The following is a 27,438-nucleotide window of genomic DNA, read 5'->3' as shown; positions in this document are numbered from 1 at the left end:
AGGAACATGGTGGTGGCTTTGAAGGAACTGTCCATCCGGGGCGACTTCAGGACCACCGTGGAGTATCTCGTTAACCTTCTGGAGACCGAGAGTTTCCAGAACAACGACATTGACACTGGGTGGTTGGACCACCTCATCGCTGAGAAAGTGCAGGTGAGGGGCTGCACACGCGTCCCAGAGAGCCTTCCCACCACCCAGCATCCTGGGGGCTTGGTTGCCGTGGGCGCTGAAGTGCAGGGTCTTTCCTAGGCGGAAAAGCCCGATGTCATGCTCGGGGTGGTGTGCGGAGCCTTGAACGTGGCCGATGCGATGTTCAGAACCTGCATGACGGATTTCCTACACTCGCTGGAAAGGTAGGGCATGTAGGTAACTTTTTTCCCCTTTTGGGGAATGTGTGAGTGGCAAGGTAGGCAGAACGTGCTTTATTTGGGCACGAATCAGCCTCCAGGAGATGAGTGAACCCCTCCTATGTGCTTGCCTTTGAAATTCCTGGGAGAATCCTGGGCTGCCCCGGAAGAAGCCCGGGAGATGGGCTTCTCAAGGCCAAGGCAGCAGTTAAAATAGAGACAGTCATGTGTTTATTCGTCATGTGCTGCCTTGTGTCAGGTATGTTGTCAGAGTTGTAGGCTGTGTATTTTGGTCTCTCCCAGACCCTCACCTGAATCAGAAGGTGCTAGTGGCCCTGGCCGGGGAGCTCAGTTGGTTAGAGCATCCCCTCGATATGCCAGGGTTGTGGGTTCGATCCCCGGTCAGGGCACATGCAGGAGTCAACCAATGAATGCATAGATACGTGAAACAACAAATGGGCTTTTCTCCTTCTCTCTCCTTTTCTCTCTCACCCTCTAAAATTACTGGGGGGGGGGGGGGCGGAGGGAAGGTGCCTAGTGAAATGGACCAGCATGGAAGTGGTCAGGGGCTCGCTGCGGGGACGGGCCGGGGTTTCTCAGCCTCAGCCCTGCTGACATTTTGGGCTGGATCATTTTGTGCTGTGGGTGGTCCTGTGCAGTGTGGGGTGTAAGCAGCATCCCTGGCCCCATCCATAGTGTCCCCTCTCCCCTAGAGCCATGACAATCAGATGCAGAGTGCTGACCTCGTGACATAAATATGTCTCCCAAGGTGACCAGGTGTCCCGAGGGTGAATGTAAAAATTGCCCACGGATGAGAATCTCTGGGAAAGGCAGCGGAAGCTTCCAAAAGGAAGAGGCCAAGATTTTAGCGCTTGGTTGCGGTGCTTTTGAATGGGGGTAGAATCACAGTCTGGGTGCTGGTTCCTTCCTAAGCAGGGTTTCCCCTGCACACAGGATTCTTGGAGAAGCTATTATGGATTTAGCTTCGTGAAAACCCTTTTGAAATTCCCCATCCTTCAGAAAGTGCAGTTTCCCTAAGTTCTGAGGGATGTCGGCCTCCTTGAGATGATACTTGTTTCTTGCCTTTTAATCAGATTTAGGGTTTTTGTTGCATCTTCACCTGGGGACAGGCTCATTGCTTTTGAGGAGATGGGAATGGACGTAGGGTGAGAGGGAGAGAGACAGAGATCGGTTGCCTCTCTTACACGCCCTGACCTGGGACAGAACCCACAACCCAGGCATGTGCCCTGACTGGGAATCGAACCTGTGACCTTTTGGTTTACGGGATGATGCTCCAGATGATGCTCCATCTGGCCAGGGTCAGATGTAGCTCTTTCAGTACAGTCAGGTGTGTTTAGCATAGTCAGGTGCAATGGTGCTTCAGGCCGGGGGCGAGGATGGCCACAGAGCTCTCAGTTGCTCCCAGGCTCACCGCAGTCTGTCTTCTGCTTCAGGGGCCAGGTCCTCCCCGCAGCGTCCCTGCGCAACATGGTGGACGTGGAATTGATTTATGGAGGCTCTAAGTACGTCCTCAAGGTAAAGACCCACGTTTCTCGGATGCCTCCGACACCCCTGAGCTCTGAGGGAAGGAGTTTCTATTCCTGTGCCATCCCTGGAGCAGGTTTTCTCATGCCTGGGTCTCAAGATGCCCCAGGCAGCCCATGACCTTGAAACCTGGATGCTGTGGGTTTGAGAGCGCATGGGCTTGAGCAACACGCACAAGGCGCAGTGGCTGCTGTAACCAAGTACCTCCAACAGGGGGCATTTGTCCTCTCACAGTTCTGGAGGCCTGAAGTCCACAACCAAGGCGTGGGCTGGGCCTGGTCTCTTTGAAGGCTCCAGGGGGAGCCCGTCCCCTGCTTTCTCAGCTTCCCATGGTTGTGGGCAGTCCCCGGGGCCCCTGGCCGGTAGACCTCACTCCAGTCCCCATCTCCAGCTTCACACGGCCCTCTTTCCTCTGGGCGTGTCTGCCTTCTGCACCTCTGTCTCTGGGTCTCTTTCCTCTAGAACACTCCTCTGGTACATACTCGATTGGTCCCGTGTGACCTACTCATCTCCAAAGGCCCTGTTTCCAAATAAGGTCACCTTCTGGGGTGCCCGTTAGGAATCGGGGGGACACCATCTAATCCAGTGTGGAGCGTGAGTAGGGTCGTTGCTGGGCAAGGCCTGTGAGCCTGGCTTGGTCTTTTCTCCACCCCGAGAGTCTGTGTGCGGGGTTCTGACCTCTTCCTGGGCTGCCTCTGGTCTCCCTGGAGCTCCTCCGGGTTGCTCTCCTCCGGCAGAGGTCACGGAGGCGCCTTCCCTGGGCCATCCGAGCTCAGATCAGCAGAGAGAGTCGAGGAGCATCTGAGAGGGGTGGGTGCAGGGTGAGGCAGAGGGTCTAAGTAGGGGGTGCCCTGCGGGGACAAAGTGTCCTCTGGAAGCCAAGGCCTCCCCGGCACTTCCAGTCTCCCATTCTGAGGTTGGAAAAGAGGGTGGAGCTCAAGCATGCTTCTGAGGCTGGGTTTTTATTTTCTAGTACTTCTATTGTGAATATGCCAAACACGTGTTGAACTTTCGAGATTTTTTAGGCTTAATTCAGCCCAACAAGCGTGTTGTCCATGGGAGTGTGCTATAAAACCACTTCCCTTTTGCCCCCGAGAGGTCCCGGCTACCTCTGGGGGCCTGGGTATCCCCGGCTTGGTATGACGTATAGTGCAGCCTCCTAGAAAGTTTCACAGTTTCAAACACGAATAAAGTGTCGGGAAACCACATGCCTTGGCACCGGGAGGCAGTCCCTGTTGACATTTTGGCATCTCGTTTCCATTATTTGTTCGTGTGCTCCTGGCACTGATTTTACAAAGGCGAGGTCATGGGGCAGAGGTCGGGGGTGTCCCCAGTGCTCCCTTAGAACTTACAGGAGGGATGGACACGCTCCAGAAAGGGCCACCGGCGGCTCCTGAGCACCTGCGGCGTGGCAAGTGCAACTGTAATTCTACATTTTATTTAATTTTCATATTTACATTTAAATAGCCACAAGTGTCCAGGGGCTATACCACATTCCACAGTGTAGGTCTCGAGTAGTTATTTCATTGCAAGGTGGTTGGATAGCTAGTTTGGTTCTTACTGTCACCATAAATGATGTGATAATGTATTCCTATGTTTCTCGCTATCTTTGGTCTTGAATTTGTATTTTATAGGGTGAGGGCTCTTCAGAGCATTAGTTTTCGGAGAGGGAACATGCCCATTGCGCTGACGGCCAAATGGGGCCAGTGCGTCAGGTTGAAAGGCAAAGCTGAGACTTGACCCTCTGTGCCTCTCTCCAGTGTCCCACATGTCCTGTAGGCCCCTGGGCACAGCCATGTCCAGGGGGCAGAGCCCTGGTCCACGTCACTGGGGGAGGCCCCAGGGCTATCTCACCCACATGCACCCCCCTCATGGCCCTGCTGCCCAGTGTGGCCCCACTAGGGGCTGATGCGTGGGGGCAGGACTCAGAACGAGAGTGCCCAGGTGGGGAGAGGTGGCTGGCGGGACTCGGCCCTCAGCCGGAGACCATCAGCCTCCCTACAAGGCAGGAATGGCGCTCCTTCTGCTGGCTTCCTCCCTGTCTGCTGCCTTTCTGGGTGAGCGAGGGCTGGGGCGGCGGGACAAACAAGGTGCCTGCCCTGGTACCCCTACAGTGGACACTAGTCCTGGCTCCTGGCTGGGGAAGGCAAGACAGTGTTCTGGGAGCACGGGGACAAGCAGACATCCCGAGTTCAGGTGGCGACATTGAACCTGTCCCCACAGGTGGCCCGGCAGTCTCTGACCATGTTCGTCCTCATCATGAATGGCTGTCACATCGAGATCGACGCCCACCGGCTGAACGATGGCGGGCTTCTGCTGTCCTATAGCGGTAACAGCTACACGACCTACATGAAGGAGGAGGTCAACAGGTGCGTGGGGCACGTGTCCCGCCGGCCCAGGCCCCAGAGCCAGCGCTCTTCCCGGGGGGTGACGATGGGAAGCCATCCTTCCTGCAGCTGAAGGGTCTTAGATAAAGTGCCTTGCCTGGTGGGTGCTGGGCCCGTGGAGAGAGGTTAATCTCTCGGCCAAATTCCTCGCAACTGGCAGGCATTTGTGGGGAGTGCCCAGGGGGTCCTTTTCTAGTGACCTGGGAGGGTTCAGAACTGAGTGGACTATGCACCCTCCCAGGCGGAGGGTTCTGACTCAGCTCTACGGCATTAGAGGTGTGGAACGTAGGGCCAGCTGCCTGTGTCTGAGCTGGAGCATCTGCCCCATCTAATGGGACCCCAGGCTCGGAGGAGATGCCACCACCCAGCTAGGGCAGGGACTGTTTATGGAGCATCCACTTGTACCGGACGTCAAGCTAGACGTTGGGATAGAACCATGGTCTTGACGTGTGGGGCCTATTGGGGAAGGTGACACATGGAGCAAACAGACCGTGGCGGGCAGGGTTGCCGTGTGCCCAGGTGGGAGAAATACAGGGTACCCTAGGAGCCCTTAGCACAGGGCCTCCTGAGGTGGACCCTCCGCTCTGGCTCACCTGACCGCCTGTGGGCTCGCACAGTGAATGTGCGCCGCCCTACTGAGCAGGGGGTGCAGACTCCCTTCTACCCCCCCACCAAGGAGAGTGAAGTCGGGGAGGGGTGGGGCTGCCAGAGGTCCCCAGTCTGAAACGACTCCAGTTAGAGAGGTAGTCTCCCTCCCCAATCCTTGATCGGAGAAGGCACACCAGATTCACCCCAGAGCGGTGATTTTATCTCCTCTTTTTAACCCATGTTCTATCTGCCAAGAATATTCAAGATTACTACAAGGTCCACCCATGGGTCTGCTCTCCCCAGTCAGTAAATATTTATTGAATAATGTGTATTGATTGCCTTCTCTGAGCCTGTTGGATTTATGTTAGTAAAAGGAACTAGCTTTCAGCTAGAAAAGGGTCCCGCTTTGCTCCCCCACCTCGCTCCTAATGTATTTGTCGTGACTATCAAATGCCACCGTTTGGGAAAGTGGAGTCCCCTGAGCCGCACCCAGGGCTGCTCTCAGGGCCGCCTTTAGACAGCCCCACTTGGGCCCGCTTGGCGGATGGCCCTCCCCAGTCTCCCCCCTCAATGCTCCCCCTCTTTCCCAGTTACCGGATCACCATTGGCAACAAGACGTGTGTGTTTGAGAAGGAGAACGACCCCACAGTGCTGAGAGCCCCCTCAGCTGGGAAGCTGACGCAGTACACAGTGGAGGACGGGGGCCACGTGGAGGCAGGGGGCAGCTACGCTGAGATGGAGGTGAGCACAGACCAGGTCCTGGGGCTCTCTGCCAGGCCTCCACCATACCCCTCATGTCCCCCACTCTCTGCTCCCCGAGGGAGGGCCGTCCATTTGGCATTGCTTCTGCAAATGGTCCTCACCTCTTACCTAGGCCACTGGCTGCAAATTCCTAAGAGAGCCAGTGTGCAGCATATGGCCCAGATTCCCTGCAATACTTACGGGGAAAAACCTTAAAAAGGCACACCTCCCTGGAAATGATTAAGAGCTGATGAGTAAGAATGACATTGGCAATTGTCATTGAGCCCACACTTGCAAACACCTACCACATGGCAGGTGCTATTTGGAGCATCTTACCTATCTCTACTCACCTTCTTCAGTCTTCCCAGCCATCGTAGGAGATGGGCACCAGTGTGACCCCCCATCTCACAAAAGAAATGGGGCCCGAGCAGGCCGGAAACGGCCAGGATTCACACGCGGCCTCCATTCCTGGCTGCCAGGGGGAACAGTAACGATAATGGCAGTGAAAACGCGGGAATGGTGGGCCGGGTTCTCCCTCGTGCTCAGCCCTTATAAGAACCCTGTGAGGTGAGACGGCTGTTATTCCTCATTTTACCAGGGGGGACACGGAGGCACCTGCCAAGGTCACAGAGTGACATGAGGGGCGTCAGCTCACAGGCCAGGCCTGGCTGACTCAGGTGCCCACTCCTTGACCTGCTGAGCCAAGGAGCACTGGGCTGAGTGCCCATCGCCCACCCCATGGTAGCAAAACGCATCCCGTCCACATAGCTAGGCTCTCAGGCCACGGAAATGGACTGCTGACCGACCGAACTGTGCGGTGCGTCCTTGGCTCCATTGATTGATCCCTAGAGGGTTTCCCGCTGCCTTGAGAGACGCAGCAGGTCACAAACACACCACGTTGTGTGAACGTGTGTGTTCATCACCCACCGTGAGGTGATTGAACTGCGGTTCTCGGGCAGAGGCGTTACTTCCAAATAAAGATCAGTTGTCACATCTCTAAAATGGGCCCATAAAACCGACCTCCCCCGCTGGCTCTGCTGGTGGAGAGGGCTGTGAATGGCACCGCGCCTGACTTTGGGGAACCGCTAGTTCCCTCTGTCCTATCAGCTTGAACTCCGCCCTGGGAGTCGTTCTATGTGAGTGACACTGTCCCTGACCCGGAGTGACTAGCTCTGAATGGGTGTCACACACAGGCCAGCCCTGGTGGGCTCTGTCTCATTTCTTCTTTCTGCACAATAGGTGATGAAGATGATCATGTCCCTGAACGTGCAGGAGAGTGGCCGGGTGAAGTACATCAAGCGCCCGGGGGCGGTGCTGGAGGCGGGCTGCGTGGTGGCCAGGCTGGAGCTTGACGACCCCTCTAAAGTGCACCCGGTACGTCGCGCCCGGCACAGCCCCCAGGCTGGCTCGGGCGTGCCTGTGGCCTCTGGCTGCCTGTCTGGGGAGCCGAGCAGACTCGAGGCCCCTGGCTCTTCCCCTGGCTGTTCCCCTGCCTCCCAGAGTCATCCTTATAGCTGGTGTGATGGGTGCAGACATGCCCTCCTTTGCTCAAAGCCCTCTCGGTGATTCTCCCTCCCATTTAAACTAGTCCTTCTGATGACCTGCGAGACCCCAGACAAGCTCTCCCCACTTTGGCTTCACCCTCTTTCACTTTCCCCCTTTGCTTATACAGGCCAGGCCCCTCCACCTGCTACCTGGTCCCTCTGCTGGGAGGACCCTCCCCCCGATGTTCTCACGGCTCACCCTCTCCCCTGCCGTGAGCTTTTACTCAGTCATGCTTGGGACATAGTGGGCACTCAGAAAACGTAGATCTTTGATGACCGTTTACACCCTTTTAAGTGACCCATGCAGACGGGGTGGCCTGTCACTCATCTGTATATTATTCTTTTCTCCGAGATTATCAGTTCATCTGCCTAGGGAAAAAGCCAGAAAAGTACTTTTAAAAATCAAATTGTTTCTTGTCTGCAGACAATTCTATTAGAGTTTGGTTTGTTTTCTTCTCATTCTCTTTATTATTCTCTTTCGGGGGTTCCCAGAGCCAGACAGAGACTGGGCCTTTTTAGATCCTGGGTGCTGGCAGTGACTCCTTCAGCAGATGTTTCCCGGGTGAGGGGCAGGGGCAGGGCTGCACCCTGTGGGCCGATATGCGCCTGTGGGCCGTGAACCCTTGTGGTTCAGTTCGGGAAATCCATCAGCAGGCCACCTTGGGCCCTGGCTGTGGGAGGCCCGGTGGAGAAGCCAGCTTCCGACTGGAGAAGAAAACCCTCTAGTTAGCTCTTCAAGGACGAGAGGAGAGTTGGGGGGCGGGGAGCAGGAAGTTGAGGGGTCCAGGCCAGCAGAATGGATGTCCCAAACCTCCGGGCCCAGTGTCTCACACGTAGTAGGTGGTCAGTGGGTGCTTATAGAATGTGTTCATAGACAAAGGGGCACATTAAGTCCATCTTGCCCTTTTGGGAAGCTTTTAGCATTTTGATCCCGAGGCTAAATGTTTATGGTTTACGAAAATCAGGTACATTTGTAGGAGGGTTCTGTAAATTTTTATCCTGGTAGGTGTTTATCTTTGGGATGCCACAGAGACTGAAAATAAATGGAGGAAATAGGGAGCTCACCTTCATGAGAAAGCAGAGCAAAGCAAAGAAATCCAGCCCCTTCCGAAATTACTGGGGGGACACGATTTACAGTGATATTTGCAAAGGGGAAGATTTGGAAAACCGAGGGATGCGAATGTAACAATGTTCGCTTTCCAACACGTTTTCTTCTGTTTGTTCTCACCGGCTTCATCCTAAGGGCATTGCGTGCTTGTAGACCTGCCTTGGCCCTTGGCTTGTCCAAGTCGGGAGGCCATGGAGGCCTTGACCTCTGGTTCTTGTCCTGTCTCATCAGGCCAAGCTGTTCACAGGAGAGCTCCCTCCCCAGCCAACCTTGCCCATCATGGGGGAGAAGCTGAACCAGGTCTTCCACGGCGTCCTGGAAAACCTGATTAACGTCATGAACGGCTATTGCCTGCCCGAGCCCATCTTTAGCGTAAAGGTAGGTCACGGGTGAAGGGCGGGTGTGTGTTCTCAGGGAGTGAGTGGGTCCAGGTGATGAGCAGGAAGGACTTGCTCCATGAGGTCGGAGGTCTTTACTGATGTAAAGACAAGAAAACGGTTAGTCAGTCCTCTGCTGTTTTTATAAAAGACCCGCTTCTCCATTTGTGCACATCTGGGGCTTTTCTCTTTGAGGATAAACTGTGGTAAAAGCGACAGTTGGTTTTTCAGAGTTTACTCAGCTCAGCGCTGAGAGCATCCAGGCAGTAGGTAGGAAAGGGTCCAGGTGGGCCACGCCTTTGAAGAGAGAAAGAGGGCGGCACTCTGTTCGGAAACACTGTTCCCGGGTCACTGTCCCAGGGGCCTTCTGTCTACTCGCTCTGGAGAGAAATAAGTTCTCAAATCTGCAGACCCCCCGTGAAGGACCTAAAAGCAGTAGTGATAAAACCGTGTGCATCACATTCTATCTGAAAGTAGCAAATCCCAGGGGTAACAACAGGGACCGACCCGTGTCTCGTACGTACTGCATGCCAGCTACTACTCTAGGCACTGAGAATGTTGTCCCCCCTGTTGGGACAGGTTATTGTCCCAACGACCTGTGAGGTAGGAACTCTTACTACTTCAGTTTTTCAGATGAGGAACCTGAGGCACAGAGAGGCTGAGATGCTTGCCGTATTTCACCCTTAAAGAGTCAAGGGTGGGATTTGAACCCTGGCCATCTGGCTCTGGAGTCCATGCTCTTAACCCCTCTGCTGTGCTGCCTACCTGTGGTTGCGTTCATTGGAACCTTTATTTGGTCTTTGCACTTGTTAGTGCATGCAGCACTTGGTTTCTGAACCTCATAACCACGTTGAGTCTCTGGAGCCAGATGGCCTGACTTAGCACCCCGGCTTTGCTCTTGCTGGCTGGGTGCCTCTGGACAACTTCCTCATCTCCTTGGTCTCCTCATCTGTAAAATGGGAACAAGGCTTGTACCTACTTTGCAGGGGTGTTTCTGAGGATCGAGTGTGAAGGTGCAGAGGCCTGGCACTGAATGTCCCACAGACATTAGCTCTTTATGACGAGGCCTTATGTCTCAGCCTCACACGAGGCTGGCAGTCTGGGTGCCTTCAGAGGCGAGTGGGGGCTCCCTCACCTAGGGGTGGGGAGACTGGGCACCCTCTTGTAGTTAGGGGCCCTTCCCCTCTGGACTGTTCTGGAGCTTGCTGGGTCCAGATCTTCAGCCACACGGGTGCACAGGGCCTGCATGGGTCGAGTGTGTTGGGTGCCCAGTGGCGGGTGGCGGTGCCCAGGCCCCGCAGGGCCTCCGGCCAACGCTGTGGTCCCCGCCGCAGCTGAAGGAATGGGTGCAGAAGCTCATGATGACCCTCCGCCACCCGTCGCTGCCGCTGCTGGAGCTGCAGGAGATCATGACCAGCGTGTCGGGCCGAATCCCCACCCCCGTGGAGAAGTCGGTGCGCAGGGTGATGGCCCAGTACGCCAGCAACGTCACCTCGGTGCTCTGCCAGTTCCCCAGCCAGCAGGTGGGTGCCCGCGCCGAGCCAGGTGGCCCCTCGGCTCCTGGTCAGTCTCGACATCTGTCCTCAGCCTGAGTCGGGCTTCGTGAAACCCACCGACAGCCCGGGGTGTTGGGGGTTGGGTTTTCTGTCGTGCCTTCTCTGTGCAGCATCTCCCCAGTGCCACGGGCGTCTGGATGAACACCAACAGCCTCACTCCATGAAACTCGGGTTCCGGATTAGAGCAGAGGCTGAGCATTTCCCCCAGATAGGCTGGCGGAACTAAGAGGAAGTCGAGAGTGTTTCTGGCTAAGTCTGTAGCTTAGATTCTCTCCCTCCGGTTTTGTAAGGTGATCATCTTGTGACTCTCGTGTAGATACAGTATTTTTGAAAAATGGAAACCGTTTCAGGGTGACATAAAAATATCTAACAATTCTACATTGGTTGCATTTGTTTTGGTTGCTTTTATTAAGCCTTTAAAGATAGTTTTCATGTAGGAGCCCCCTCTGCCAATTTCCCTTCGTGCCCTCTGTCTGCTTAGAAGGGCTGCTTGCCATCCTCATTCCCCCACCCACACCTTAGCGATTGGGGCAGCTAGAGGTCAGCAAAGGTCGTTGCCAGAGGTCAGCCCCTCTGGAGGTCGGACTGTTGTTCCACCGTCAAAAGGAATGAAATACTGATTCGTGCCACATGGAAGCATCTTGAGAAATGGTAGGTGAACGAAGCCAGTCACCAGGGACCACGTGTTACGTGCTTCTGTCCACATGAAACTGTGCAGGGCAGGCAAATCCGTGGAGAACGGGAGGTGACTGACGGTTGCCTGGGCCCGGGGGAAGGGCAGTGGGGAGGGTGGCAGGTTCCTTTCAGGGGGGACGAAATGCTGTCAAATTAGATGGAGGTGATGTTTGCACAACTCGGCAAATATGCTAAAACCACTAAATTAATGATATACTTTAAGGGGGGCTATTATAGATGAGTTATATCCTCACTAAAAAATAAAAGCAAACCTCTAAAGGACCCCAATTAAGAAAAGTACACCTGGCTGGCGTAGCTCAGTGGATTGAGCGCAGGCCTGCGAATCAGAAAATCGTGGTTCGATTCCCAGTCAGGACACATGCCTGGGTTGCAGGCCATTTCCCAGCAGGGGACTCATGAGAGGCAACCATACATTGATACTTCTCTTCCTCTCTCCTTCCCTTCCCCTCTAAAGATAAATAAATAAAGTATTTTTTTAAAAAAGTACATGCGCGGACCTTTGAGGAATTTGTCATTGATGCAGGCTTCTACATTTAAAAGATTTTTGTTGCCAAAACCAATATGTCAATAACATTCAAGCTAATGATATGAATAGGACCCGCCTGGCACCCCTGTGCTCCCTGGGTTTGGCAGTTCCCTTCTCCTCTTCTCCGGGAGCCCCCAGGCTTGTGGAGAGGCAAATGCAAAGGGGAGCGTGTCTTTACAGCTGTGTTGTCATTCTGGGCTCTTGGATTCCTCAAGCGATGCATCGAGTGGGATGAATGAAGCTGTTTCTGGGTGGCCAGAGGGCTTTGGGGCTGGGATTTCCTTTTTTCAAATGAGCCTTGGGTAGGGCTCTCCCAGAAGCCTGTGGTGGGTCCCTTGGGTGATTCCTGTGTGGTCATGAGTGGCCAGGCCTGTCCTTTCCCCCCATCCAGATAGCCACCATCCTGGATTGCCACGCAGCCACGCTGCAGCGGAAGGCCGACCGGGAAGTCTTCTTCATGAACACACAGAGCATCGTGCAGCTGGTCCAGAGGTGAATCTTGGGCTCTCGGTGGAGTGCGGTTGTCCTGCTGAGTCATGCCGTGTATTGCACCGGGGTGGTGCTCTGTGGGTCTCTGAAGGGCAGGTTCGAACTGGGAGACAGTGCCTGGGATCAAGGGACCCTGACTGTGGTCCTGGCATGGCCATTCCTGACAGTGGAACCCCAGATAAGGCACTTACTTCTATGCATCTCAGTTTGCCAATGTGCAAAATGGGAATAAAAACACCTCATGCACAATAAGGCATTCTGAGTTCTAAGTAGATTAATTTTTTTTAATTTATTGACTTTAGAGAGGGGGGGGACATTGATTTGCTGTTCTATTTATTTATGCATTCGTTGGTTGCTTCTTGTCTATGTGCCTGACTGGGGATCGAACCTGCAACCTTGGCATTTCAGGATGATGCTCTACCCAACTGAGCTACCCGGCCCGGGCTAAGTGGATTAATTTTTGTGCAGTCCTGATAAAGAGTCCTCGTGGCAGCTTCAACTAAGGGACAATGGGACACGATGGCTTTCTACGCCACAAAAGACTTTACAAGTTAGCATTGCGGTTTGGGGGCATCCTCGCAAAGGAGTTGATGGAGACTGTATTGTTTCTTGAGTAGCGGCTGCGCAGGGAGAACTAGTCTGATGAGACAAGAACTGCCGCTCTGCGCAAAGAATCTACCCAGCAAGAAACCTTTGCTTAGGCAGACAGAATCCTCAGACTGGAGCCAGTTAATTCAGCTCACATGCTCCATGTTCCAGAAACTACCAGAGGTGCAGAGAGTGTAGGAGACCGCCCTTCTTTTCAGGGGACTTTCTGGCTCGTAGAGACTCTCAGCGGCAATAGAGGCAGCATTGAAGCTGATGACGGAGGCCTTGGTGTGGATTTCCCACAGAGAGAGTCTTACAGCCGAGCACCTGGGCCGGGGTTGTGGGGGGGAGGGGTGGGTAGTCTCTCCCAGGAGACTTCACCCGTTAACCTTAAACCCATCCTTCAGCTTCTGAGAAACACCTAAAAGAATCAGACTGGTGGTAAATTAATTGAATTCCCTAGCAGATTTTTCTGTGTTCCATGTAAATATCAAAGCTCTGTCCTATGTTGCGTTATTTTCAAATTTGCATTTGAGCCCTGGCTGGTGTAGCTCAGTGGATTGAGCGCAGGCCTGCGAACCAATTCCCAATCAGGGCACACGCCTGGGTTGCAGGCCAGTTCCCAGCAGGAGACTCACAAGAGGCAACCATACATTGAGATTTCTCTCCCTCTCTCCTTCCCTTCCCCTCTAAAGATAAATAAATAAAATCTTTTTAAAAATCACATTTGAATAAGTGGGTGTTGTGGGTTTTTCTGTTTTGTTATTATTGGGCAATGCTGGGCTTAAGCTGGTTTCAGCTCTAAATCCCAGTGCCCCGCCTCCTCGGAAACCCTCTTCCCCATGTTCAGAAATGATCAAGAAGAGGAAATGTTTTAGGCAACGTCCAGGATAAAATTCGGTGTTCAAAGGGAAGCAAGATTTACACAGAGATCTTTTGGGGAATGTCTTTCAAGTCCGTTTTTCCCCCAAACCGTCTTTACCCATTGGGTGGTTCATTGAAAATTGTCCTTGTCAACCATGCATGCAAGGCTGACCCTTTCAGCATCCCAAATCTGTAAGAGAGTTTCCTGCTATCCATTCAGAGGCTCAGGCCTGGCCTCTGGGTTGATGTTTGACCTTGGACGAGTCTATGCCTTCCTTGTCCTACAAAGTCAGTGCAAATGCACCAACTCGCCCATCCCTCCCAAGCCCAGGATTGGCTGGGGAAGGGGGGGAGGTACATCCCCCCATATGCTTTATTAGTTTTTTTTTTTCTCTGAAACCCTACAAGCCCTGGCTGTAGATATTCAGGCACACCAGCGAGTGGAGTCGATCACTAAGGCAGCCTTCCTTTCCTCCCCAGATACCGCAGCGGGACCCGTGGCTACATGAAGGCCGTGGTGTTGGATCTGCTGAAAAGATACCTACAAGTTGAGCACCATTTCCAACAAGGCAAGAGTCGCCGTTGGCGCTGGTGACAAGCCCACAGTATAGGAGGGGCCCCGGGCCTTACTCCCGTGCGGCCTTTTGTCTCCCTGTAGCCCACTACGACAAGTGTGTGATAAACCTCAGGGAGCAGCTGAAGCCAGACATGTCCCAGGTGCTGGACTGCATCTTTTCCCACGCGCAGGTGGCCAAGAAGAACCAGCTGGTGATCATGTTAATCGTAAGCAGGAAAGGGCCCCCTATACCTAGAGTGGGGGTGGGTGGGGGCAGCTCAGAGGTCTGCGGACTTTTCTGGAAAGGGCCAGAGAGTAAATATTTTAGATTTTGCTGGTCATGTGGTCTCTGTCCAGACCACTCAAAGCTGCCACTGTACAGTGTAAGCGAATGTGCGTGACTGTGCCCCGATAAACTTTGTTTACAAAACCAAGCAGCGGGCGAGGTTTGTCAGCCCCTGGGAGAGGTCATAACTGACCAAAGCACCTGCTGTGTGCCAGACACTCCAGCCATGGCCTCTCTGAGCCTCAGTTTCCTCATCTGTAAAATGGGGGTCGTGATAGCAACCCCTCTAAGGGTTGGAAGCACCTGGGGAGATGAATGTCAAGGGTGTCGCCACTTACCCAGCACCTAGTGAGCACCCACGATCTCCGGCCGTTGGCAGCAATGCAGGCACAGACATAGATGTGCTTTTTTTAATTCCCAGGTGTTTTTAGGGCACGTTTTGGGGGGTGGATGAATGAATGGGCGTGCACAGTGGAAAGGGGTGAGGGTGTGTGCATCAGGCTACCTTCCCGGTGTCCTCAGAGGACCGAGCAGCTGTCTAGTTTGCTGGGGGCCGCCACACCCCTGGCAGAGGATGAGGGCCCGCATGTTTGCTCCTGGAAGACAAAAGCCACTTAGATTCTGTTTTGTGCCCCCAAGGATGAACTCTGTGGCCCAGACCCTTCCCTGTCGGAGGAACTCACCTCCATCCTCAACGAGCTCACCCAGCTGAGCAAAAGCGAGCACTGCAAAGTGGCCCTCCGAGCCAGACAGGTAGGGCCGTGGGGCACAGCCCCCACTGTGCGGGGGTGGTCCTCCCTGCCAGGCTTGGCCCCCGCCACGCATGGCCCCTCTGCTGCGCTCTGTGTCCAAGCCCAGCCCTCGGCTTCTCCCCGTGAGTCTGGCTTACCCCAGCCCCTCCGACTCCTCCCCTGCAGGTCCTGATCGCCTCCCACCTCCCCTCCTACGAGCTGAGGCACAACCAGGTGGAGTCCATTTTCCTGTCTGCCATCGACAGGTATGGCCACCAGTTCTGCCCGGAAAACCTCAAGGTGAGGCTGTCTCCATCCCTCCACCTTCCACGCCCTGCTTCCCCTCCTCACCCCGCCCTCAGTGTGCGGGCACCAGGCAGAGTGACGGACACCAGTGGCTCAGTCCAGTGTGGCTGTGGCTGCCCGAGGGGCCCCCTGGGGGAGTCTCAGGCAGCAAGGCTCACTGGGAAGGATGATTTTAAAAACTCAGGTGTGATGCACCAAGGGGTTTGGAAGCTGTAATCCTCTGGTGACTTGAGTCACAGCTTCATCTTCCCTGATCTGCCTCACTGACAAGGGCCACCCTCTGCACCTACGGGTGCAGGCAGCTCAGAGCCACTTCCCCATTCAGATCTTACAGGCCCGGGATGCTGGCAGTGTTTGGTGATGACCCCTCCGGCTTCTCCCCTTTGTTCCCGCCCCCTCACTCATCTGACTGGTGGTTGAAACGTCTTAACATTTACTTTTCTCTTTTTTCCCTTCCCATATCCTTTAGAAATTGATACTCTCGGAAACGACCATATTTGACGTGCTGCCTTCTTTCTTCTATCACACTAACAAGGTCGTGTGCATGGCGTCCTTGGAGGTAAGTGGGAGAGGCCTCTACAACAGCGTGGTGCCGCCCCTGCCAGTCCCAGCATCGTTTTGCCTATTGGGTTAAAAATCTCCCAGTGCCTGCCCTACCTAGTGTGGCTTAGTGGGTTGAGCACTGGCTTGTGAACCAAAGGATCTCGGTTCGATTCCCAGTCAGGGTGCATGCCTGGGTTGTGGGCCAGGTCCCCAGATGGGGACACATGAGAGGCACCCACACATTGATGTCTCTCTCCCTCTCTTCCTCTTTCTCTAAAAATAAATCTTAAAAAATAAAGCAAAATAAAACCCCTAGAGCTTAAACTGTATAACGGTGCTGTCCACTGTGGTAGCTGCTGGCCACGTGTGACCAGTGAGCACTTGAAGTGTGTTGACTCTGAACCGAAGTGTGCCCCCAAGTGTGCCCCCAAGTGGATGCACGCTGGATTCCAAAGTCTTCGTATGGAGAAAGTTTCAAATACCTCGCTATTTTTTCCTGTTGATTACATATTGAAGTGATGATCTTCTGGGTGTTGGGGCCAAAATGAAGTTACTATGAAAATTATTTTAACCCAGTGCCTTTTTTTAAAAAAGTGGCTACTGGAAATTTTTTGATTAATTGAAAATGGCACATGTGGCTTGTTGTTACCTTGCTATTGGACAGACCTCTAGAGCAGGAAGTGGGAAACTACAGCCCGCGGGCCACATCCGTCCCCCTGCTTGTGTGTATAAATAAAGTTTTATTGGAGCAGACGAGCCTGTTCATTTACATACTGTCTGTGCCTGCCTCTGAGCTACCACAGCAGAATTGAGTGGTTGCGATAGAGATGATACATCTCGCAACGCCTAGAATATTTACTCTCTAGCCATTTGCAGAGAAAGCAATGTTCTGAAACATGAGCAAACTTGCCCTTAACTACCTCTTAGAGATGATTTGGAGATTGCGCCAACAGCCTGAATGTTCTCAGGTTTTGAGGGCATGCCGTGGTACCCGCTGTGAGAATGTCCCCTGTGCTTCTGTTCCGTTAGGTTTACGTGCGGAGGGGCTACATCGCCTACGAGTTGAACAGCCTGCAGCACCGGCAGCTCCCGGACGGCACCTGCGTGGTGGAATTCCAGTTCATGCTGCCCTCCTCGCACCCGAACCGGTATGGAGCCGTCCACACCTGGCGTGGTTTCTTTTCTCCCTGCCCACTGTCATCCTGCCTCTGGAGGGACCCAGCCAGTATGTTTGGGAGACATCAGGGACACCACTCCCCGACTGTGGCAGTGTGATGGCTGGGGAGGGACTAGGGGAGCAGAGGCCAGGAGTGTCCCCCAGATCAGAGCCCACTCCTCACCAGCCTTCCTGGGGAACCCGACGCTGGGAGAGTGTTCAGTCTCTTTGGCCAAGTTCACTACTTACTTGCTGGGGGCGCCCTTGGGACTAGACTTCCATGCATGCACCACTCATTCATTCATTCGCTTGTTGAGCTCTTCGTCCTCGGCCCCGGGCCCCGACCTCAGTCCCCTCCTGCTCCAATTTTATTCCTCTAATGCTGGCTCGCCGAAGTCTCCAGGGCAGGAACAGCTCTTGGGGTGGGATTTGTGAGCAGTGGCCTCACCCCCACTCCTGCCTGTCCCTGTCCCCCACTCAGGATGGCCGCACCCATCAGCGTCACCAACCCCGACCTGCTGAGACACAGCACGGAGCTCTTCATGGACAGTGGCTTTTCCCCACTGTCCCAGCGGATGGGCGCCATGGTCGCCTTCAGGAAATTTGAGGAATTCACCAGGTACCCAGCGTGGCCTGGTCTCCTCGCCACTCTGAGGGGAGGGGCCCAGGGAGCCGCCTCTGACTCCCCTCTGTTCAAGTGACACCTGGGGTGGGGGTGGCCTAGGCATACGGCACAGAATGTGAATAATAACAGTTTAATAGTATTGGAGCCAAGAGTGCGGGCTTTCGTGTCAGCCTGCCTGCATGTGGATTCTGACTCTGCACTTCCTGACTGTGAGACGCTGGGCAGAGGACCTCCCTCTCTTAACCTTAGTGTTCTCATCTGTATAATGGGGACCAAAGAAGGGCCTCCATAGGGTCACCAGGAAAATGTAATGAGATAATACCTTTTAATATCGCATTTAAAATATCACGGGTGTATAACTAATGTGCTCAGCAAACGTCAGAGATCAGTCCCACTGCGATTAGTGCCCTTTTCAACCCGGTCCTGGGTGCCGTGTGTTGTGCTGGGTGGCCCTGTGTCTCCACAGCAGTGCCAGGAGCTGTGGAGGTCGCGTCCTGTTTCCCTCAGTTGACTCAGAGACGTGAGGCGGGGTTGTTAGGAGGGTCTCCCAGCTGGGACCAGGGGGGCCCAGCTGGTACCGCAGCGTTTGGACAGCCTTTCTTTCATTCATGCCCTCCCATCACGTGGGTTCATTCTTCCCTTTCGAGAAAGACCCCATCAGTGGCCCCTGGGACCTACCTGGTCAGGGACAGAATGAACTGCAGAGTGGTGGTTGGAAAAAAGGGAGCACTTGGGTGTGACCTGTGACCATGGGGGAGCTGCCCCTCAGCCCTCTCTGTCTTATGTCCCCAGGAACTTTGATGATGTCATCTCCTGCTTTGCCAATGTGGCCGAGGACATGCCCCTCTTCAGCAAGGCCCAGACGTCCATGTACGGTGAGGAGGACAGCAAGGTAAGTGTGTGAGCAGGGAGCCGGAGGGGAGCGGGCTGGGGTCCCAGGCAGGTCCTTGACCGCCTGTCCTTGTTTTTCTCTCCCAGACCCTCAGGGAGGAGCCCATCCACATCTTGAACGTGGCCATCCAGTGCGCTGACCACCTGGAGGACGAGGAGCTGGTGCCGATCCTGCGGACCTTCGTGCAGTCCAAGGTACCCTGGGCGTGCCTCTGGTTCTGGGTCCCTGGTGGGGAGGAGCGGCTTGTCTTGGGGAGGTGTCCCATGTGCCTGCGACCAGCTGAGTGTTTCAGAGCCACAGACCCAGCTTCCCACCCTGGCTCTGTTACTCCTCGTTGCCAGTGACCTTGCACAGAGGTGGCTGAATGTATCAGAGCCTCAGCTTCTTCCTCATAACACTGGGTAACATTGGGTTAGAGAGGGAGACAGGGAGAGAAACATCAGCGTGTAGTTGCCTCTCCAGCACCCCCTACTGGGGACCTGGCCCACACCCAGGCATGTGCCCTAGACTGGGAATCAAATCAGCGACCCTTCAGTACTCAGGCTGGCACTCAATCTGCTGAGCCACACCAGCCAAGGCAAAAGTCACAATTTTAAAATGGATACTTACGATCGACATTTGTGTGCGCAGATAACTGCAAGTTGCTTTTATAAACACGTGGTAGCCATTGTCAGCCTATATTGTCACCTGTCAGTAGGGACAGCTGTTATATATGCTCAAGGACCTCAGCTGCAAACACATGTGGAGCATCTTAGCAGGTGTAGGTCATAGACACAGCAGGAAGGCGCTGTGTGACCTCAGGCAGGTTGCCATGCCTCTCTGATTCTTAGTTTTCCCTACCTGTAAAATGGGATGCTAAGATTCTTAGCATATAATTAATCCAATCTACCAGCCACGCCGTCTGGCTGTTAGTTCTCAACCCTCCTGGCTTGGTCTAAACTTCAAGGTTCCTTGGAACATTTCAGTTGTTGCTTTCAGTCTCCTTAGCTGTTGTGTTCCCCATATTGTCCTGGGGGACTGGATACTTCTTACCCCCTCTGACGTGACGTCCCCTAGGGGACCTGGCCTTGTGCTCAGTCGTGGGTGATGCTGTGAAGATGGCGGGCATCAACGTGAGTGGTTTACTTAAGCCTTTGCTTGGTTAATCAACAGCTCATCACGTTCGCTGTAGACTGTGTTTAAGGTGCAGGCAGATCTGAAACTAGGTCTTAAAGCCCACAGCCTCACCATCTGGAGGCAGCCACGGTGAAAGTTTGGGCATATTTCCCACCCCCAGCCTGCTCCTCCTCAACACAGCTGACGTCCTTACTGGGGGTTCAGCTGGGCGCCCCCTGCACAGAAAAGGCAACCCCTGGGCTGACAGGGTCTCACCTGCCCCTCGGACCAAACCTGATGGTGCACCGGGTACTTGGTGGTTCCGACCCGGAGCAGGCAATGGGAGGGGCAGTGAGGAAACCCGTGGTGTGGACGGCTGTGCCATGCATGCCACCTGGCCGTGGGAAGGAAACAGCTCTCTAAACACCGACCCACATGTGTGGGCTGGAAAAGACTAAACAGATGTATCTCTACACCAGCAAAGTGTATTTTATATGCATGTCATATCGAGGAGAGGAGAGCTGGGGAAAAGGAAAGACTTTTACACATTTCTGTAATTAAAAATCGCTTACGTTATAGGCAGGTACATGCACATGCATACATTCACATGGACACTCACACTCACACATGTACATGCACACACATGCATGCACATACCGTGCACACCTTCCATGGAGAGCCAGGCTCCAAGTGCCCAGACTGGTTGTCCCACATGAGAACTCTCTTCATTTCCCGCTTTCTCCTGTTTTCTCTCTAGCCTGCATTGGCGTTCGGTATTCTTCCCTGTGTCCTTAACCTGCTTCTGAAATGGGCTAAGACGTTCCATTTCCCCTGGTAATTTTCCTTACCATGTGCACAAGTTAAACGATAGCCTTATCTTCTTCTTGCTACTTTTTCTCTCCCCACAAAACTGGACATAATCGTGTTCATTTCATTCAGGGAGCAACTACAGACAGTTTTGTACTTTCCTTGGATAACTTTTTCTTGAAGTCGAACATGCAGCAAAGTGCACAAGTCGTAAATGTGTAGCCTGCTGAGTTTTCGAAGTGAATTCCCAGGGGTAACCAGCACTGAGATCGAGAAATGAAGGTTTCTGCCCCTCCCCAGCCCCTTCCAGGTCTCCCCTCCTGCCCCGCAGAGAGAGCTGGCCACTACCCTGACTCCTAACGATACCGATGAGTTTTGTGCTGAATTTTATGTGAATGAAATCATTCACTCATCCTTTTCTTTTTGTGTCTAGTAGACCATTGCCCCCTGAAATAACCCAATTTCATTAAAGAGTTCATGAAATGTTTTTAAAAAGTATGGGTATTTTAATGTAACATTAAATATGATTCACGTAGTGCACCATTCCCTCATTTAAAGTGTACAGTTCGATGCTTTTTGGTGTATATGAATTTCATGACCCTTGTTATATTTTCACCACCGCCCTACAAAACCCCCTACCCCTTAGCAGTCACTCCCCATCTTTCTTCAACCCGACACCCTCCTCCTCAGCCTTTGGCAACTGCTGACCTACTCACTAACTCTATGGGTTGGCCTGTCCTGGCCATTCTGTATAAATGGGGTCTTACAGTGTGAGGTCTTTCGTGGCTGGCTTCTTCCTCAGCGTAATGTGTCCAAGGCTAAGCCTCACGGTGACACCTATCAGGACTTTGTTTCTTTTTGCGGCCGAGTGTGATTCTGTTGTGTGTTTGCTTTCCATGCAGAAGAACATCCTCGTGGATTACGGGCTCCGGAGGATCACGTTCCTGATTGCCCAGGAGGTCAGTCCACTTCTCAGTGCATCCCGAGCGTTTTCTCCACACTCCAAGCCTCCCTGCCCCTTTACCTGACGTGCCCGCTGCACACTGGGGTGGGAGAGGTCCATTGCTAGAGGCGGCTTTCCACGTGACTCGCTCTCGAAGCAGATGGGGTTGGCGTTAAAACCAGGTGTACCCATGTTCGAACAAGTCTTGCTTGGTTTAATTGTCTTTTGTGTGGATTTCTTTTTGCAGAAAGAATTTCCCAAGTTTTTCACGTTCAGAGCAAGGGACGAGGTATGACCAAAAGCAGTATTGTTCTTCCTTCCCCGGCCTCTTCCATATTCAGGAAGACTGTCCCAGTCTTTAAGTTAGCTCCGTATTCTAGAACACGCCGCTTTCATGCGGACTCCCGCCTTCCTCTGCGACTGTATTTCCGAGGAGAGCCCTGAATTTCTATGTGGAGCTCAAACCTCTTGCCTCCCACACTGCACCCTCCACTACCTACCGGTGCCCCTTTCACATGGATAATTCTTGGGTTCGCTGCTGACTCAGTGAGCTGGTCCTCCCAACCCGGTTTTCCGTGATCACCCAAAACAGCGGTTGGCACCCTGTGGCTTGCGGGCTGGCCTCCTGTTCTTAGGCACACAGTCTGGAACACAGCCACACCCAGAAAGTCTGTTGTGACTTTCTCGCTTCAGCCTCTGAATCCAGTAGCCAAGACACACCCTGCGGTCCCTCAGTCCTCTGGCCCTTCGGGGGGAAGACTTTGCTGATCCCCACTCTAGAGCAGATGGCCTTGCTCCCGACATGGATTCAAGGCTCTGCCAAGTTCAGGATCTTGTATTTTACTTTGTCCAAGGTCTCACTTCTGCAGGTGAGACCCACCCATTTTCTGGCTTTTTAATTTTCTTAGCTCAGTTTCAAGCATAATCAGCTGCTTTTTTTTTTTTTTTTTTTGAGGACCAATTTCCATAAGGAAACCAAGGGTCTGTGATTTCTTGAGAAAGACTCTGTGCTGTGACAGGGAAGAGCCTGGCGGGTTCTGGGGACCAGCTGGGCTCCCTGGGAGCCAAGTGCCTTCAGGCAGCGTGCTCCCCAGACGCGCATGCCCTCTAGGTCTTTGCAGAGTCCCAGGCCTCTTGAGCCCTGGCGGTTGCTCTCTATTGGACGACACAATAGCCGCTACCTTTGTAGTGCCATGCCCGCACAGCCAGAGTCTGGGACACGCCATGCACCCAGCAGGCCCGTGGTCCCGGTGTCAGACGGGGGGGAGGGGAGGGGGCGTGTGTGTCTGTCTTACCCTCCCGGGTCGGCCTGCAGTTTGCAGAGGACCGCATTTACCGTCACCTGGAGCCCGCCCTGGCCTTCCAGCTGGAGCTCAGCCGGATGCACAATTTCGACCTGACCGCCGTGCCCTGCGCCAACCACAAGATGCACCTTTACCTGGGCGCTGCCAAGGTGAAGGAGGGCGTGGAAGTGACGGACCACCGGTTCTTCATCCGCGCCATCATCCGGCACTCGGACTTAATCACAAAGGTAATGCGACCCGGAGCATTTCTTCCTCCGCACCTGCCGCTCCTGTGCTGGCCTTCCCTTTGTTGAGTCCCTGCTCTGCGGCGGGCCCTGGGCCGCTCGCAAGGGGTCGAAGGGTGTCCTGGGCTCCCTCGGCGCAGCCCTCCCGCCAGGGTGCGGGGCGGGCAGACATTGAAGTGGCTATTCTCACATGCCGGCTGGTGGCATGTGGACTTCTTTCTTCAGTCCCATGGGTGTCTGCATGAGAATTGAGAGGATAGAAAGATACGGGTTTGCTGAGTGCTATTTGCTGATCGAATACACGATGATGATTATTTTTTTGCATTTAGAAAACTAATGCGTGGTTATGCTGTGAAAATTGCAAACAATGCTAAAAACTACTTTTAAAGACCAAGCGAAAGGACCCAGAATCCTGCCACTCGGGCCAGCCTTGCTGGTGGCCCTCTCAAGGCAAAACTTCCACACGTGGCATTGTGGAGACAAGGTCCCAGACAGAGCTTGGGTGGACCAATGCTTTGAAGAGTGGTCTTTTCTTATTGGTCACTCACTCACGGCAGACCTCTAATCTGCTGGGTGCCTACTCCTAGCACGGATGTGCCCACGTGTATAATTTTTTTTTTTACTAATCCTCTGCTGATGGATGTTAAACTAATCTCAGTGTTTTGCTGCCTCGATCAACCAGATATTTTAATAGATTTTATTATTATTGAGGATCAGGCATCGTTGCCATCAAAAAGATTGCTTGTTAATCACAGTGCCCCGGAGGAGGGGGCCCACCACGCCATGGGGGCCACACTGGGAAGTCCCAAGCCAGTCTGGAGGCCCAGGGGAGGCAGAGCTGCGGGCCAGAGCCTGCGTTAGGGTTTCTGCAGGGAGCAGTGAGTGAGACAGGGTAAGCAGGCCTGGGATTGGCTGGTTTGAGTAATTGCGGAGGGCTCTGGGCACCTGGCTGTCTCTGGGTGTCTGGATCCTGTGCCTGGCGTGATGAGGGCAGGGCACAGTGCCCTGGAGTGTGAGAGCCTGATCAAGGTGGGGTTTGGTGGAGGGGCTCTGGAGTGGCAGGTTTGCATCTGGAAGGTGTGCCCACGGTGGACTTGGCGCACTCTGGAAGGGTCCCTCCTGGGTCCGCAAGGCCCCGGTTGTCCGAGCGTCAGAATGCAGGAGCGAGACGGTGGTGCATGTAGCAGGTAGCCTCTGTCCTTCCTTCGCCTTCAGAGTCAGGGCCCTGCCCTTCTCACCTGGCATCCTGTTTGGAGAAGTATTCTCCACTGCCCCTGCCTCCCTGAGGCCAGCTGCGTGCAAGCCCCGCACCCTCTGCCTTAGCGGCTTCCCCCCCCTCCCCACTCTCGGCAGGAAGCCTCCTTCGAGTACCTGCAGAATGAGGGTGAGCGTTTGCTCCTGGAGGCCATGGACGAGCTGGAGGTGGCGTTCAACAACACCAGCGTGCGCACCGACTGCAACCACATCTTCCTCAACTTCGTGCCCACCGTCATCATGGACCCTTACAAGGTCTCGCCTTTGGGGGGCCCCCACCAGACTCTGGGCTCAACTTCCTGGGGACCCTTGCTCCCGGGGACCCAGTGCTGCTTTGGGTATTGGCCCCTGGCACCCAAGACCCAAGGTACAGGATGTGCACGTGCGAGTCTGAGCCTCAGGTGCTGCAGGTGGGAGACAAACGCTGCCTTGTTTAGTCCTAGGGCCCCCTCCCCTGGCACTCTCCCCTGTCTGCTGCTGCCCCTCCAGGAAGTGCTCCACCTTCAACACAGCACAGAGGCCCCAGATACCTTGCCAAACAAAAGTCTGTCCTCTCCCTGGTTCCAGACTCCACTGGGGACTCCTTTGGCTGTGTCTTCAGGAGCAGGCAGGGTTTGTGGTTGTGGTTTTGGGGTGAAAGAAGTCCTGGTACATCAGCTTGGCATCTGTGGGGTGCAGGGTGCCCAGGCTGGTGCCACACCTCCACCAGCCCCCCATTTCCCAGAGGAGAAGAGGCAGAGGGTGTGTCACCAAGGAGCACTAGCCATTCATCGCCAGCCTCACTTTCCCTATCTAAACGGGGGATAAAAATGCCCACCTCTCTGCGTAATTATGCATTTAAAGCCCATCGGCTTTTTGCATTCAGTATGTCAGCACTGCCGCTATTGTCAGTGCTAGAACTTCTGTGAGTGTGTGCGGAGTGGGCTCTGAAACCGAATCGCTGTGACATGCGGCAGATCGAGGAGTCGGTGCATTCCATGGTCATGCGCTACGGCAGCAGGTTGTGGAAGCTGCGCGTGCTGCAGGCTGAGGTCAAAATCAACATCCGCCAGACCACCACCGGCTGTGTCATCCCCATCCGCCTGTTCATCACCAACGAGTCGGGTTACTACCTGGACATCAGCCTCTACAAAGAAGTCACGGACCCCAGATCGGGAAATGTAAGGCTGGGCCGGGTCACGGAGGTCCGCGTCACAGCAGAGACAGGCTCAGGCCAGGGAGATGTAGGCGAGACGGTGTTTGGTGGCTTCGTGCTTGCCGTGCTGATTGGGGTGGCTCCTCTGATCACTCTATTAGCCTCTGAACCCCAGTTGTTCACTCACCTGGGAAGGAGAAGGGTTCCAGTGTGTAAACCATTCGAGGGCCGTGTTTGAGATGAGGTGTGGGGGGCCAATTGTGACGCAGCCTCCCACTGGGTCCCTTAGTGGAGTAGGAATTTCCCCCAACTGTGTTTCAGAACAGACTTTTGTTAAGCGAATCAAGGATTGTGTTGACTACCATTTGCGTGCATTTGTATGTTTTTTATTTTGAAACACTCTCAAGTTAAAAAAGTAATACAGAGAAAAAATGGTACAGAAAGTCCATGCATACCCGTTACCCAGCTTCCCAGGGATGACATTGTCCGCAGCCATAGGGTTTGCCAAAATAGGAAACGGACACAGGTTCAGTCGCGATAACTCCAGGGCAGACTTGATTCGGGTTTCCTCGGTCTCGATGCACTGTTGTTTGGTGTTGTGTGGGGGAGGGGGGGTGGGATACTGTAATAGTTATATTCTGGGGGCTGTCTTTCCACATCTCCCTCTGTCCCTCCTTGTTCTGGTTGCAGAAAAGAAATTCGCTCTTTGAGATACTCACTTTGTCACGTAGTGGGACGTGGTTTGCGCCCTGCACTGCGTTTTCACCGTGGACCGGGTAGAAACGAACTCGGCAGGAGTGGGGGTCTCCGAGAGGTGCTTCCCTTACGCTCTGGTTTTCTGTCCTTCTGCCAGATCATGTTTCACTCCTTTGGCAACAAACAAGGGCCCCAGCACGGGATGCTGATCAACACTCCTTACGTCACCAAGGACCTGCTTCAGGCCAAGCGATTTCAGGCCCAGTCCCTGGGGACCACCTATGTGTACGACTTCCCGGAACTGTTCAGGCAGGCAAGTCCTTTGTCTGAGGCGCAGCACGGGCCCAGGTCTGCCTGGGAAGGAAAAGAAATTACGTTTGACCCTTGAACAGCATGGGGGCTAGGGGCGCCAACCTCCCGTGCAGTCGAAAATTCGGACATGGTTTTTGATTCCCCCAAAACATAACCGATAATTGACCTCCTGTTGAACAGAAGCCTTACCAAATAACAGAGTCAATGAACATATTTTGTATGTTACATGAATTATATACTGTATTCTCATACTAAAGCAAGCTAAAGAAAATGTTACTAAGACAATCATAAGGAACAGAAAATGCATTTATGGTATTCATTGAAAAAAATCTGCGCACAGTGGATCTGTGAGGGTCGCACCCAAGTTCAAGGATCAACTGTAATATTTGCAAGGACTTCCTGGCATTTTTCCCAAACAGAAGCCTAGGCTCATCCCAGTGGTAAAGGAATATAATATAGAAACTTCAGGATGTCATGGGGAAGAGAGAAGTGACTCACGCAGTTCCATGTCCGAAAGACAGACTGCTTAACATTTCGATGTGCTTCCTTCCGGTCTTTTGGCTGCTTTTTTAGTGAGTCCAAGCTGCTTGGCAGGCACCGTTCTCAGGGTAGACAGACCGTGAGGAAGAGGGTGGGGTCCCTGCTGTGAGGGGTTTTTAGTCTGCTCTCAAGTAATGTTCTAAAACAACACTAATGTTCTGTTATTTTTTCTGATTATTGAAGTCCACATTGGAAAACACCGAAAAATAAAAATAAGCAAATAAAATGTCACCTGTATGCAATCTCTCCACCATTGATGACTGCAGTGACATTTCAGTGTTTCCTTCGAGTATTTTTTCCGTGCCTCTATTTTCTTTATGTAGCAGGGCCTTTCGAGGCGACTGAACACACTGGCATTGTTGGTGTGGACGTTCGTTATCCCCCCACCCCACGCTGCATTGGGAATGACGTTCATGAAACCAGGGCATGGCCCTTCCACCGTAGGCAGCAAAGCGTCCGCTCGCTTCCGGCGGAAGAGACGCAGGGTAGTGGGAACAGCCGCCATGTAACGTCACTCGGGTCTAGGCTTGGATCCTGCATCTGTCCTTTGCTCCCTGTGTGTCTCTGGGCGAGTTCCTTTACCTCTCTGGGCTTTAGGCGCCTGCTCACAAGTTGTTGTGAGAAATCTATATTAAGTATTTAGTAGAGGCTTAATAAATGGAAACTTTTATGAGCAA

At 53.6% G+C, this 27,438-nt stretch overlaps 1 protein-coding gene across 6 annotated transcripts in view; it reads left to right on the top strand.

Moving 5' to 3' along the window:
• ACACB (acetyl-CoA carboxylase beta) overlaps window positions 1-27,438 on the top strand; it is a 101,115-nt gene that overhangs the window by 51,087 nt on the left and 22,590 nt on the right. For all 6 annotated transcript variants that reach the window (XM_037052319.1, XM_037052316.1, XM_037052315.1 and 3 more), the window contains 24 exons: window positions 3-153; window positions 250-353; window positions 1,802-1,883; window positions 4,116-4,261; window positions 5,458-5,608; window positions 6,848-6,982; window positions 8,492-8,638; window positions 9,972-10,160; window positions 11,807-11,907; window positions 13,837-13,925; window positions 14,015-14,139; window positions 14,838-14,951; window positions 15,116-15,229; window positions 15,705-15,794; window positions 16,808-16,926; window positions 17,416-17,553; window positions 18,352-18,451; window positions 18,538-18,645; window positions 21,256-21,312; window positions 21,544-21,585; window positions 22,612-22,827; window positions 24,178-24,333; window positions 25,035-25,238; window positions 26,067-26,222. In XM_037052319.1, coding sequence (XP_036908214.1) covers window positions 3-153; window positions 250-353; window positions 1,802-1,883; window positions 4,116-4,261; window positions 5,458-5,608; window positions 6,848-6,982; window positions 8,492-8,638; window positions 9,972-10,160; window positions 11,807-11,907; window positions 13,837-13,925; window positions 14,015-14,139; window positions 14,838-14,951; window positions 15,116-15,229; window positions 15,705-15,794; window positions 16,808-16,926; window positions 17,416-17,553; window positions 18,352-18,451; window positions 18,538-18,645; window positions 21,256-21,312; window positions 21,544-21,585; window positions 22,612-22,827; window positions 24,178-24,333; window positions 25,035-25,238; window positions 26,067-26,222 — 3,034 coding nt within the window. The remainder of the gene's footprint in view (window positions 1-2; window positions 154-249; window positions 354-1,801; window positions 1,884-4,115; window positions 4,262-5,457; window positions 5,609-6,847; window positions 6,983-8,491; window positions 8,639-9,971; window positions 10,161-11,806; window positions 11,908-13,836; window positions 13,926-14,014; window positions 14,140-14,837; window positions 14,952-15,115; window positions 15,230-15,704; window positions 15,795-16,807; window positions 16,927-17,415; window positions 17,554-18,351; window positions 18,452-18,537; window positions 18,646-21,255; window positions 21,313-21,543; window positions 21,586-22,611; window positions 22,828-24,177; window positions 24,334-25,034; window positions 25,239-26,066; window positions 26,223-27,438) is intronic.

This window comes from Sturnira hondurensis, unplaced genomic scaffold (genome assembly GCF_014824575.4).
Source record: "Sturnira hondurensis isolate 20B ecotype Veracruz unplaced genomic scaffold, ASM1482457v3 Scaffold0007406, whole genome shotgun sequence".
Taxonomy (NCBI): Eukaryota; Metazoa; Chordata; class Mammalia; order Chiroptera; family Phyllostomidae; genus Sturnira; species Sturnira hondurensis.
The sequence above is the reverse complement of the archived record's forward strand: the minus strand, read 5'-3'. Positions and strand labels throughout refer to the sequence as shown.